Source organism: Alosa pseudoharengus, unplaced genomic scaffold, assembly GCF_046254945.1.
Source record: "Alosa pseudoharengus isolate Yale_2024_CS ecotype anadromous, Long Island Sound unplaced genomic scaffold, YU_APseudo_1.1 YU_APseudo_1.1_scf_10, whole genome shotgun sequence".
NCBI classification, from domain to species: Eukaryota; Metazoa; Chordata; class Actinopteri; order Clupeiformes; family Clupeidae; genus Alosa; species Alosa pseudoharengus.
In genome coordinates, this window is record NW_027468565.1 from 25,154,763 (window position 1) to 25,168,134 (window position 13,372).

Genomic DNA, 13,372 nt, shown 5'->3' on the forward strand with positions numbered 1-13,372 from the left:
ATGTGTTCATTCTATGGCTCCACATGTTTCCAAACCTATTCAAGACATGGAAAAGATCTCTTTGCTCTCTGTGTGTACCAGTGCAGGACACACACAAATTGGTGTTGCAGACAAACACACATCTCTCTCTCGCTCACACACACACACATACACACACACACATGAATACTGGTTATGAGAGCTCAGCTCAGTGTCACTGAGATATAGTTTTAGTCAAAAGTGTGTGGCTCTGATGATTTGGCCGCTGGAATAGTGAGGCAGAACCACTTGCTCAACATTTCAAATGAAAAAGCATTTCCCTTTGAAATAAAATGTAACGCTTCAGGTGCAGGTCTAACACTATATTGACAGTTAATACAACAGCTATAGGCTGTCCTTCTGTTCTGAGCAAGAGGCAATAGGAACACTTCACATAAGTCCTATTCATCTCTGGTGAGGGATGTTTGCACAGTATTGTCTTCAGAGATAACACACACTTGTGTAAACCAGTATATGAGCCTAGTCAATGAGTGTTCTTGTTGAACATGCACACTGTTCCATGGCCTCCAACAGGTCTACAGTATGCCTTTAAACCGAGAGAAGCTGTTCCCCTGCATCTCAGCTTTTAACACACATAATCCCCCACTGTTGTCACTTCACTCATTTAACCCTCCTGTTGTGTTAGTTTTATGTTTACTAGTTTTGTGTTCCCAGTCAAAAATGACCGCTGGATTATAACTTGTTATAAATCCATAGTAACACACGTATTATCATCTAATGTTGTGATAGACCTTTGTATCAACTTGTCAGAAAGGGGAAGATTCCATTGGGGAAAGGTTCCAGTGGGGGCTGGCATAGAAGCAAAGAGGGGGAGTGAGGGTGTGTTTGTGTTTGTCTTACAGAAGCACATATACAGTCCATCTGATCAATAAGTATGTGCCTGGACTCAATTTTATACACTGACCATTTTCTCACCCATTAATTTCTAATGGCCGGTCATTTTTGAACGGAAATACACCTGGGTGTTCTAAAGTTAAATAAAACACTCAACATTTTTATAAAAATTATCAATTTGTGTGTTCAGATGCCCTGTGTTAACAAAGTCAAGGAGCCTCATGGTAGTCAGAATAAGTTAACAATATTTTTGAGAGAAAAGAACTGTCAATCGGTCACATTTGACCGCGAACACAACAGGAGGATTAAGAAGTTCTTCACCAGCAGGTTGCACTGGGCGATTTGCAACTTTATAAAGGTGCTAACGCATGGCTTGCAACATGAAATGGTAATTACGCATGTATTCGCCAACAGCTGTTTTGGCTTCCGGTAATCTGCTGGCGACCGGATAAACGCAAGTCCACATTATCATGTGTAAATACATCCTGTAGGCTAGCTCCTGTCTGGCTAGAGCCTAATGTGTTGTCAAACATCATAAAACAACGCAAAATGAATAATAAGAGCGTGTCCAAGAGCAGGACCAATTATAATCAATCTTAAAGTTCAAAATTGTATCCTTGCGCAAGTTAAGGGAGCAGCCTGCCAGCCAAATACCTGTGAGCTGCCAGGGACCGGGGCTGTACCTCATCCCTTTAAACGATTAGACAAAGGTCTAGGTGGGTTGAGCTTGTGTGTTGTCTCTGCCATGGCAACCTGATGGATCAGCTTCACAAAACTACGGAGCTTTGGTAACCGCAAATCAGTGATGTCAGGGGGCCACGGATGCTGGTGAGGAGGATGGCGTGGTTTCGATGCATTGTTTGGTGTTGACGGAGCCAGCGCGTTCTCGGCACAAGTGATGCTTTGTCATTGAGACGTTGGTCCAATTGTGTCCTCGGAGTGACACGTCCGTCTTCCTTCCAGCATCCCGTCGCGGCTTGAGGAGTGCGTGGATTCTGCGCTCAAGGTGGACATCATTATTTCCAGGCTTTGCAACAGCGTGCAGCTGGAGCGCGATGGATCACAGCCGGAAGACAGGGCACGTTTTAAGTGTCAGCTTCATTTTGGAGACGACCTGTTTACGACGTGATTTATAATCTCACCCTGGACCAAACATTTTGGGGGATTTTCATACTACACCAAATTGTATATATTTGTGAATAATAGCCTAGAGTAAACAATTTCTGATTTCGTCGTTTGTTTTTCCTTGAGGCTCATCTAAGCATATGTGACATTACAATGGATAGGTTACATTCTTCCATGCGCAATCGGCTCTACAGTTTGCCACAGCATATTGGACAAAAAGCAGCAATGACTGGCGATGGAGAAGACAGCGACAAGGACACTCGGAGGAAAAGTGTCAAGATGCAACATCTGCCTTCACCGTCTTCCACGGGCAGTAAAAAGGGCATCTGTGACACCAAAAGCGGAGAGACAGAGACAGACGTAGGGAGATTATTTAAGACGAACGTGAATGGGGACTGTCGGAGATTTCGGGGTAGCCTGTCTTCCATCAGCAGTCGACATACCTATGATTCAAATTTAGCTGAACAGAGGCGCCTCATCACCGAGACAGACGGCAGCCCTGCCGATGACAACCCCAGCGATGAGCCGGGTTCCGGAGCGGAGCAGGGGGCACAGGACGGCGGGGCAGGTGCTACCGGTGGAGCAGGAGCCCAGGAAGCGTCTCCCGGCGAACAACCCAGTTTCATAAAGTTAGAAGGAATCGATCAGATTATGTCGGACGATGACAGAATGTATCAGTCTGGCTTCATGCAAAGACAGCTGGGGGCGATGCTGCAACCCGGGGTCAACAAGTTCTCCCTCCGAATGTTCGGAAGTGAGAAGGCAGTGGAACGCGAGCAAGAGAGGGTCAAATCGGCGGGCTTTTGGATCATCCACCCGTACAGTGACTTCAGGTGATTCTCATTTACATCCTTATAGCGCAGCGCTGGCACCGCGCGCGTGTGAATGTGGTGGGCGAAACGGTAGGCTATTCTGTGAGTGTTTGGTTGAGGTTATCAGCTGAAGAGGGGGTTGAGAAAGGTAATGTTACAACAGGCATTAGTCTGTCCATGCCCTTGAGTGAGCAGACGGTAGCCGATCACTGAAACCATATCGCACTACAGCAACCCCCTTTGTGGTCGCTGATAGCTTTCTCCTGCCCTAGAGATTGACATTGAATCTAGACCAGCAGATGTATCTTAGGTATTTTACACCAATGCAATGCACTTAATAAGCTGGTTCTCTTATTCATCTAATAAAAGGCCTAGATATTTAGACGGTCCACACAGAGCCATTTTGGTCTGTATGTGAACTAACAGACCACCAATAAAAATCAATGCAGTATCTTTCTGAGACACAAATAGCTCAGTGCTTCAAATGAGGCATTACAATCACGTTCATCCAAACCTGACAAAAGCACCATGTGTCCAGACAACCTCGTATAGCATTTCCACACACACACACACACACCGGAACCTATAATGTCTTGTTTACTCAGGGGTCTTTTCAACGTCTCTTTGGGTCTCACGCATCCCCAGTGCTGCAATCTGCCTCTGCATTTCACATCTGACATTGCTTGTATCTTTCTTCTAATTTCTCAGCCGAGTGTAGGCCTAGACTATGCAGTGTGCCCTGTCAGAGATGACAGGAATAGGGTAATCAGAACGGGCTAACGTGAGCAGAGGCGTGATTAGGGCCAAACATCAGAGAGGATTATGACAACACAATTTATTTAATGGAGATTTAATGGCGCGGTGGTGGAGAGAGCTTTGCAGCAGCAAGCAGTAGCATTACTGGAGCATGCAGTGGCCGCATCGACAGGTCGGACAGCACGAGCGAAAGCAGGCCACGCTGCTGCGACTCGCACGTGCAGCAGGTGAACAGTAATTACGGAATTGTTTGTTTGGACGTCATTTTTCCCGTTTGTTTGGGCTTTGATGACATTGCAGCTGCACAGATGTCATGGTACCTGTTGTTTAGATGGCAGAGCAGAGAGCACACCGCATGAGGCTTTATGTCCATGGCAGACACAGACACAGGCAGAGACAGGGGAAGAGAGGGATGCAATGAGGTTTTGTGTGAATCTCACTGCTGGAGATACCCTCTATTTCTGGGGATGGTGTTGAGCATCTGATGAAAGCCCTGTCACAGTTGCTCAGTGATCGGTAGCCTAATCGCCTGATTGGCCTCATTCTGTGTGTCCAGGGCATCTGTATGACATTAGTTTGGGTCTTTGGGGTGCCAGAGGCCTGTGCTTCTGGGGGGGCGAGGTGTTCTAGTGCTGTCTTCTGTTGTTTTTATCGGGACAGGGTACTGCTGATGTACTGAGCTCAATGATCAAGAAGATTTGTGGTCCATGTGGCCTATGTGTCCAAAAATACTTTAAACCGCCCCCCCCAACAATAGGGTCCAATAGAGTTGAATGGGCAATCACTCCACCTGTGTTGCACTGATATAGACCTAAACCTAACCTGACTAGACCCCACAAAATCTATGTGGCCTACACGTCTCGAGGTGTAGGCCACATAACGCTGACATATGGGTGTGTAACACACACATATACATACACATACCCCACTACTGTCTATTGCAGTGTCAGCGCTCAGGAGGAGATGGGTCAGCCTGGATGAGTGTGTATGTGTGTGAGTGTGACTGACAGGCAGTCTGGTTTGGTCATTGCTGAATGGAGCAATGACTTCCTCACTAGCCTCTCAGTGATGTCATCACTTCCCAGGGTTCCTCAGTAGCCTCTCAGTGATGTTATCACATCCCAGGGTTCCTCACTAGCCTCTCAGTGATGTCATCACATCCCAGGGTTCCTCACTAGCCTCTTAGTGAGGTGATCACATCCCAGAGTTCCTCAGTAGCCTCCATAGATATATAACCAAATGTCGCCTTATTGGCTTTTCAACATGCGGCTGCCGCCACCATCTTTCATCTGACGGAAGTACGTCATATCTGAGATTGAACAAATGCAGCAGAAAAAATGCTGTACTTGTGTGCTGCATTTAGTTGTTCCAATGAAAGGAATTTCAAAAGTAAAGAGCAAGGATCTAACATTTCACACGTGAGAAGCTGTTTTCTTAGGACAGGCCGACCACGTATTATATTTATTTTCCTCCACAAATATAAAACATCCATGACCATCGATTGGGCAATGTGCGTTTAAGGCTTTATAGCCCAAAACCCCTGCAGCTTGTCATTACACTCCATTCTTTTGCCGGTAAGTGTGTCATGTTCCAATATGGCGGCTGCGTTGATGTATCCTGTCTCATAGGCTTTAGCGGGCAAGGCGACATCTACCGATATCTATGAGTAGCGTCTCCTGTGATGTGGAGAGTTGGAAGATGAGAAGCTGCAGAGATCTGCGGCAGGTGGGGAGGACAGGGAGAGGAGATCTGCATGAGGTGGGGAGGAGAGAGGAGAGGAGATCTGCAGGAGGTGGGGAGGAGAGAGGAGAGGAGATCTGTATGAGGTGGGGAGGAGAGGGGATAGGAGATCTGCAGGAGGTGGGGAGGAGAGAATAGAGGAGATCTGCAGGAGGTGGGGAGGAGAGAATAGAGGAGATCTGCATGAGGTGGGGAGGAGATAGGAGAGGAGATCTGCAGGAGGTGGGAAGGAGAGAGGAGAGGAGATCTGCAGGAGGTGGGGAGGAGAGGGGATAGGAGATCTGCAGGAGGTGGGGAGGAGAGAATAGAGGAGATCTGCAGGAGGTGGGGAGGAGAGAATAGAGGAGATCTGCATGAGGTGGGGAGGAGATAGGAGAGGAGATCTGCATGAGGTGGGGAGGAGAGAATAGAGGAGATCTGCAGGAGGTGGGGAGGAGAGAATAGAGGAGATCTGCATGAGGTGGGGAGGAGAGAATAGAGGTGATCTGCAAGAAGGTGGGGAGGAGAGGGGAGAGGAGATCTGCAGCAGGTGGGGAGGAGAGAGGAGAGGAGATCTGCATGAGGTGGGGAGGAGATAGGAGAGGAGATCTGCATGAGGTGGGGAGGAGAGGGGAGATCTGCAGGAGGTGGGGAGGAGAGAGGAGAGGAGATCTGCATGAGGTGGGGAGGAGAGAATAGAGGAGATCTGCAGGAGGTGGGGAGGAGAGAATAGAGGAGATCTGCATGAGGTGGGGAGGAGAGAATAGAGGTGATCTGCAGGAGGTGGGGAGGAGAGGGGAGAGGAGATCTGCAGCAGGTGGGGAGGAGAGAGGAGAGGAGATCTGCAGCAGGTGGGGAGGAGAGAGGAGAGGAGATCTGCAGGAGGTGGGGAGGAGAGGGGAGATCTGCAGGAGGTGGGGAGGAGAGAGGAGAGGAGATCTGCATGAGGTGGGGAGGAGAGAATAGAGGAGATCTGCAGGAGGTGGGGAGAAGAGAGGAGAGGAGATCTGCAGGAGGTGGGGAGGAGACGGGATAGGAGATCTGCAGCAGGTGGGGAGGAGAGGGGATAGGAGATCTGCAGGAGGTGGGGAGGAGAGAATAGAGGAGATCTGCAGGAGGTGGGGAGGAGAGAATAGAGGAGATCTGCATGAGGTGGGGAGGAGATAGGAGAGGAGATCTGCAGGAGGTGGGAAGGAGAGAGGAGAGGAGATCTGCAGGAGGTGGGGAGGAGAGGGGATAGGAGATCTGCAGGAGGTGGGGAGGAGAGAATAGAGGAGATCTGCAGGAGGTGGGGAGGAGAGAATAGAGGAGATCTGCATGAGGTGGGGAGGAGATAGGAGAGGAGATCTGCAGGAGGTGGGGAGGAGAGGGGAGATCTGCAGGAGGTGGGGAGGAGAGAGGAGAGGAGATCTGCATGAGGTGGGGAGGAGAGAATAGAGGAGATCTGCAGGAGGTGGGGAGGAGAGAATAGAGGAGATCTGCATGAGGTGGGGAGGAGAGAATAGAGGTGATCTGCAGGAGGTGGGGAGGAGAGGGGAGAGGAGATCTGCAGCAGGTGGGGAGGAGAGAGGAGAGGAGATCTGCAGCAGGTGGGGAGGAGAGAGGAGAGGAGATCTGCAGGAGGTGGGGAGGAGAGGGGAGATCTGCAGGAGGTGGGGAGGAGAGAGGAGAGGAGATCTGCATGAGGTGGGGAGGAGAGAATAGAGGAGATCTGCAGGAGGTGGGGAGAACAGAGGAGAGGAGATCTGCAGGAGGTGGGGAGGAGACGGGATAGGAGATCTGCAGCAGGTGGGGAGGAGAGGGGATAGGAGATCTGCAGGAGGTGGGGAGGAGAGGGGATAGGAGATCTGCAGGAGGTGGGGAGGAGAGAATAGAGCAGATCTGCAGGAGGTGGGGAGGAGAGAGGAGAGGAGATCTGCAGGAGGTGGGGAGGAGAGGGGATAGGAGATCTGCAGGAGGTGGGGAGGAGAGAATAGAGGAGATCTGCAGGAGGTGGGGAGGAGAGAATAGAGGAGATCTATATGAGGTGGGGAGGAGAGAGGAGAGGAGATCTGCAGGAGGTGGGGAGGAGAGGGGAGATCTGCAGGAGGTGGGGAGGAGAGAGAAGAGGAGATCTGCATGAGGTGGGGAGGAGAGAATAGAGGAGATCTGCAGGAGGTGGGGAGGAGAGAATAGAGGAGATCTGCATGAGGTGGGGAGGAGAGAATAGAGGTGATCTGCAGGAGGTGGGGAGGAGAGGGGAGAGATCTGCAGCAGGTGGGGAGGAGAGAGGAGAGGAGATCTGCAGGAGGTGGGGAGGAGAGGGGATAGGAGATCTGCAGCAGGTGGGGAGGAGAGAGGAGAGGAGATCTGCAGGAGGTGGGGAGGAGAGAGGAGAGGAGATCTGCAGGAGGTGGGGAGGAGAGGGGATAGGAGATCTGCAGGAGGTGGGGAGGAGAGAATAGAGGAGATCTGCAGGAGGTGGGGAGGAGAATAGAGGAGATCTGTATGAGGTGGGGAGGAGAGAGGAGAGGAGATCTGCAGGAGGTGGGGAGGAGAGGGGAGATCTGCAGGAGGTGGGGAGGAGAGAGAAGAGGAGATCTGCATGAGGTGGGGAGGAGAGAATAGAGGAGATCTGCAGGAGGTGGGGAGGAGAGAATAGAGGAGATCTGCATGAGGTGGGGAGGAGAGAATAGAGGTGATCTGCAGGAGGTGGGGAGGAGAGGGGAGAGATCTGCAGCAGGTGGGGAGGAGAGAGGAGAGGAGATCTGCAGGAGGTGGGGAGGAGAGGGGATAGGAGATCTGCAGCAGGTGGGGAGGAGAGAGGAGAGGAGATCTGCAGGAGGTGGGGAGGAGAGGGGAGATCTGCAAGAGGTGGGGAGGAGAGAGGAGAGGAGATCTGCATGAGGTGGGGAGGAGAGAATAGAGGAGATCTGCAGGAGGTGGGGAGGAGAGAGGAGAGGAGATCTGCAGGAGGTGGGGAGGAGATGGGATAGGAGATCTGCAGCAGGTGGGGAGGAGAGGGGATAGGAGATCTGCAGGAGGTGGGGAGGAGAGAATAGAGGAGATCTGCAGGAGGTGGGGAGGAGAGAGGAGAGGAGATCTGCAGGAGGTGGGGAGGAAAGAGGAGAGGAGATCTGCAGGAGGTGGGGAGGAGAGGGGAGATCTGCTACTTCTCCATATTACCCCAGATTGACTCATAAACCAAATGTTTTTGCAACATCAGAGGTTCCTCTTCAGCGGCTTTTTCCAGAATGTAGATGTTACTTTGATTGAATGTAGATGTTACTTGTGTAGATGTTACATGTGATTGAATGCCCAAATGGTATTTCATTAGATGTGCTCTTATTCTCTGCACATGTTAATGTGAGAGGTAAATTTGTCGGATTTTTAGATCTCTGACTTCACCTTGCGTCAGCCAAATGTAATGTAATGTAATCTTGTCCCAAACTATATACTTATGTCTATATACAGCTCTGGAAAAAATTAAGAGACCACTGCACATTTTTCTGATGTCATCCTATGCTTGTCATATTGAAATTTGCTGTAGTCTCTTAATTTTGAATATGATTGTCAACTCATTCAAATGTAGAAGCATCTCAAGGACCATTGATAGAAGTAGGATGCACCAGAGCTCAATTGCAAGTGTCATAACAAAGGGTCTGAATACTTATGTAAATGGAATATTTCAGTCTTTTATTTTATTTTTTATACATTTACAAAACACTCCAAACACCTATTTTTTGTGGAGTGTTGGAGTATTGTGTGTGCATTGATGAGAAAAAAATAATTTAATCCATTTTAAGATGAGTCTGAAACATAACAAAATGTGGAAAACTTGAAAACCCTAATCTACAATATTTGGACATCAGTTGATAGCTCCCAAATACATAAAGCAGTTAACACCAACTCTAACCAGCTCTACATGAACCAGTTAACACCAAGTCTAACCCGCTCTAAATGAACCAGTTAACACCAAGTCTAACCAGCTCTACATAAACCAGTTAACACCAGCTCTACATAAAACAGAGGTGTGTTGAAATTTGGCAAACAGTAGCGAATGTTCGTGATGAACATGTTTTCTTTGAACAGTTAGTTTGAACGATTTGATGTTAACATTTCATTGTAACTGAAATGGCATTGTTGCCTTCGTCAAGCTCACGTCCAATTCCACTCTATGTTCTATGTTCGTGGATAACTACCTCCGCAGACTGTTTGCAATTGTTCGCAAACATTTGCAGAAAACTCAAGGCAAATGGAAAACTGTTCACCAACGTTCAAACCACATTACAAAAACAGTTCACCCAAGGGTAGGCCACTTACAATTTCAACAGCAACAAAGCCAAGTCGGCATCCGTTTTGCAGTCTTCTTAGAAACTACAATCTTACTACATTTTCGAGGCGCGATTGGATACTTCCGCTGAGTCACTACCGGATTTCCTCGGACCGGGAACAGAAAGTTGCATATTCGGTTTTTCCGCGGAGAAGCGATAGGGGGAGACGAAGCACCCACCAAACGACCCAGAAAGTGTTGTAGAACCATCAGAACAACTCTCAACCTGCATAATTAAGGTCATTTTTGCTCAAATTGTTGCATAGGGCTTCTTTAACACCCACTCTACATAAACCAGTTAACACCAGCTCTCCATAAACCAGTTAACACCATGTCTAATCAGCTCTGAATAAACCAGTTAACACACCTGCAGCTGGGGAGGAAATCAGTCCTGAGTGTCTCTCTCTCTCTCTCACACACACACACACACACACACACACACACACACACACACACACACTGGTGCTGTAAGTGAACACACACCATGGCTGAGAACGGAGAGCAGAGGGGTGTCACAGTGCACACTGTAATGTGTGTAGTGAGCTGTGATGTCCTGCCGTGCTGTCAGGTAAACTGCTACCTGTTACAATCAGAAATGAGTCACCTGTGTGCTGAAGCGAAGCAGGCCAGGAAACTGGGAAGTCTGAATATGCTGGGAAGTCTGAATATGCCAGGAAGTCTGAATATGTTGGGAAGTCTCTCCGTCAGTACACTTTCATGTAGTGCGCTGAGTGCACTACGTGTTGACTGCTCTCCACTCCTCTCTTCTCCCCCTTGTTGACTGGTCCTCCTCTCCTTCCTCCTTGTTGATTGCTGTCCTCTCCTCTCCACTTCCTCTTGTTGACTTCTCCTTTTCTCTCCTTCTTGTCAACTGCTCCTCCTGTCCTGTCTCCTCCTCTCCCTCTTCTCTCTTCTCCCCTCCCCCTTGTTGACTGCTCCTCATCTCCTTCTCCTCTCCTCTCCCCCTTGTTGACTGCTGCTCTTCTCCTCTCCTCTCCTCTCCTCTGCTCTTTCTCTGTCTCATGTCTCTTGGTGCTGTCACAGTGAAGAACAGTGTCTCCCTGACTCCACCAGAGCCTGTTGTCCAGTCTGCCAAGAGAACGTTCTGACCCTTGTGGTATGGCACAGGAACAACAGAAGGTTTGGTTGTGTTTGAGTGTTACAGTAATTTGTCAGTTTGCAGGTTGTTGGGAGAGTCAGGGAAAGAACTACACGTGAAACCATAAGAGAGTCAAGCACCCAATCAAATGGTACAGTGTAGAAGTCCAGCCTATCAGAGAGAGGAGTCAGCCGATTTGGGGTCAGACATGGGGGAGCATCACAGACACACTTGCCGAGTCAGACACAAACAGACAGAGAGACAGGAACAGACAGAGGAGATTGGACACAGACACATAGATACATAGACAGTCAGAGAAAGACGCATAGATAGGGTCGGACACAGACAGACAGACAGGGTCACATGTAGACAGACAGACAGGGTTAGATGCAGTCCCACAGGGCGTGTCCAGGCAGCAGTCCTGTCCTGCAGCTCTGTACTGTCAGTGGAGTGTGAGGGGAGAGTGGTTAGCGCTAGCCTCAGTGGAGTGTGAGGGGAGAGTGGTTAGCGGAGTGTGAGGGGAGAGTGGTTAGCGCTAGCCTCAGTGGAGTGTGAGGGGAGAGTGGTTAGCGCTAGCCTCAGTGGAAGGGGAGAGTGGTTAGCGCTAGCCTCAGTGGAGTGCGAGGGGAAAGTGGTTAGCGCTAGCCTCAGTGGAAGGGGAGAGTGGTTAGCTCTAGCCTCAGTGGAGTGCGAGGGGAGAGTGGTTAGCGCTAGCCTCAGTGGAAGGGGAGAGTGGTTAGCGCTAGCCTCAGTGGAAGGGGAGAGTGGTTAGCGCTAGCCTCAGTGGAGTGTGAGGGGAGAGTGGTTAGCGCTAGCCTCAGTGGAGTGTGAGGGGACAATGGTTAGCGCTAGCCTCAGCGTTAGCGGTGGGCTGCAGATCAGAGTTTAATGAGTTATGAAATCACTAAGCTGAGCATGATGGCCCGGCTGCAGCAGAGCATTAGAAATGGGATAGGTGAGGGGGGAGGGAGGGAGGCAGGGAGAGAGAGAGAGGGATAGAGGGATGGGCAGAGGGAGAGAGAGAGGGAGGGATGGACAGAGGGAAAGAGAAGGAGAGGGAGGGATGGGGGGTGGGCAGGACAGGGGAGTTGACCTAGAGGGTGGACGGGTATGTGTGTGTGTGTGGGGGGGGGGTGTATGTGTGTGTGTGTCTGTGTGTGGGTGTATGTGTGTGTGCGTATGTGTGTGTGTGTCTGTGTGTGGATATATGTGTGTGTGTGTGCGCGTGCGTGCGTGCATGCGTGTGTGTGTGTCTGTGTGTGGATGTATGTGTGTGTGTGTCTGTGTGTGTGTATGTGTGTGTTTGGTGTGTGTGTGCATATGTAGTTGTTGGCGGTGATATAACGGTAGCTGAGCTCACAGCTGGACTGCGAAACTGAGCTGCACTTGTTGAATCATGGAGCAGATGTTTGTGGGTTTGCCGCTTTGCAGTTGGCTGCTGGAGGAAACCTCATGGTTGCAAATACCCTCTCACACACACACACAGATGCACACACACACGCACACAAACACACACATACACACCGGCCTGCTCAGTAAATGGTACAGGCCGTCCTGTTCATTAAGCCGCAGCCCAAACTCACCAGGCCTCCTCCTCTCCTGTCAGCGCAGTGGTGGCACTGGAGCAACAATCATGGCAGAGCGTGAACATCTGTCCGAGGCCCTGAGTTAGATCTCCCTCCCATCACAGATCGGATTCGTCTTCCTGTAACGACAGGTTGTGGGGCCCAGGTTCACCCCAACTGCTTACTGACCACAGCGAAACCCCCTCGAGGACGGTTAGTGGAGGTGACCGGTTGCCTCCCCTCAGTCCTGCCAACGTCAGCGTGTCAATGTGTGTGTGTGTGTGTGGCGGGGGGGGGGGGGGTCATACAACTTCCTATTATTCCCTATGGGACTGTGTGCTGCTTTCACCTTCTTTGCAAAAATCCAAACTCATTCACAAAGTGAATAGAGTCTGGTGACTCTCGATTGGGAAACGTTTTCAACACTTGCATCGCAACGGGCACTAACTTTGAAATCATTGGTCCAGCCTTACCAATCACATTGATCAGAGATTCCTAACATTACTATATATCACATGATATATGGACTGTGGTGTTCCAGACTAGATTTCCCTGAGAGAAAATCTAGATGGGCAGGGCCAGGCTAATGCGACGTAGCCATGTGTGTGTCTTGTTTAACTGCGGAACGTCCAATTGGTGTCCTATCTGCTCTGTCTGTTTAATGTGAAGATTGTGTTTTCTGGAGTCCAGAGGTTTGGCTAAGAAATCCAGTCACATCCCGGCAGACTGCAGCAGCCTTGAATGCAGAAAAGCGTCTGAGTGCTGCTAGCGTTGCATGGCCCTTTTGTGTGCTGCACTGCTGATGCATGGTATAAATCCAACGAATACTTATCCAACCACAGCAGCTGTCCGAGGTCAGAGGTCAATCCAAAGTCCCTCATCATTTGAAAACCAGTGGAGCATAAGCTCACACACTTACTGACACTCTAAATGCAACGTGTGTGTGTGTGTGGTCTCTCCTAATCGCTCATGTTAAATGATTTCTGAGGTCAGGCATTCCTGGAAATATGATGAGTCTGTTTTCTTTCCAGCCCACTCTATGAGGTACCTGTCCATGTCAGTCTGTAATGGTTTGTGTGTTTGTGTGTGCGTCTGCTGATGTAGACTAAAC

The 13,372-nt window shown here is 49.7% G+C and overlaps 1 protein-coding gene across 1 annotated transcript in view; it reads left to right on the plus strand.

Annotated features, from left to right (window-relative positions):
• Positions 1–2,151: 2,151 nt before the first annotated feature.
• The window catches only part of hcn4l (hyperpolarization activated cyclic nucleotide-gated potassium channel 4l), a 32,342-nt gene continuing 21,121 nt past the window's right edge, over positions 2,152–13,372 (plus strand). Inside the window, exon 1 of the mRNA XM_076298862.1 lies at positions 2,152–2,831. Coding sequence (XP_076154977.1) covers positions 2,152–2,831 — 680 coding nt within the window. The remainder of the gene's footprint in view (positions 2,832–13,372) is intronic.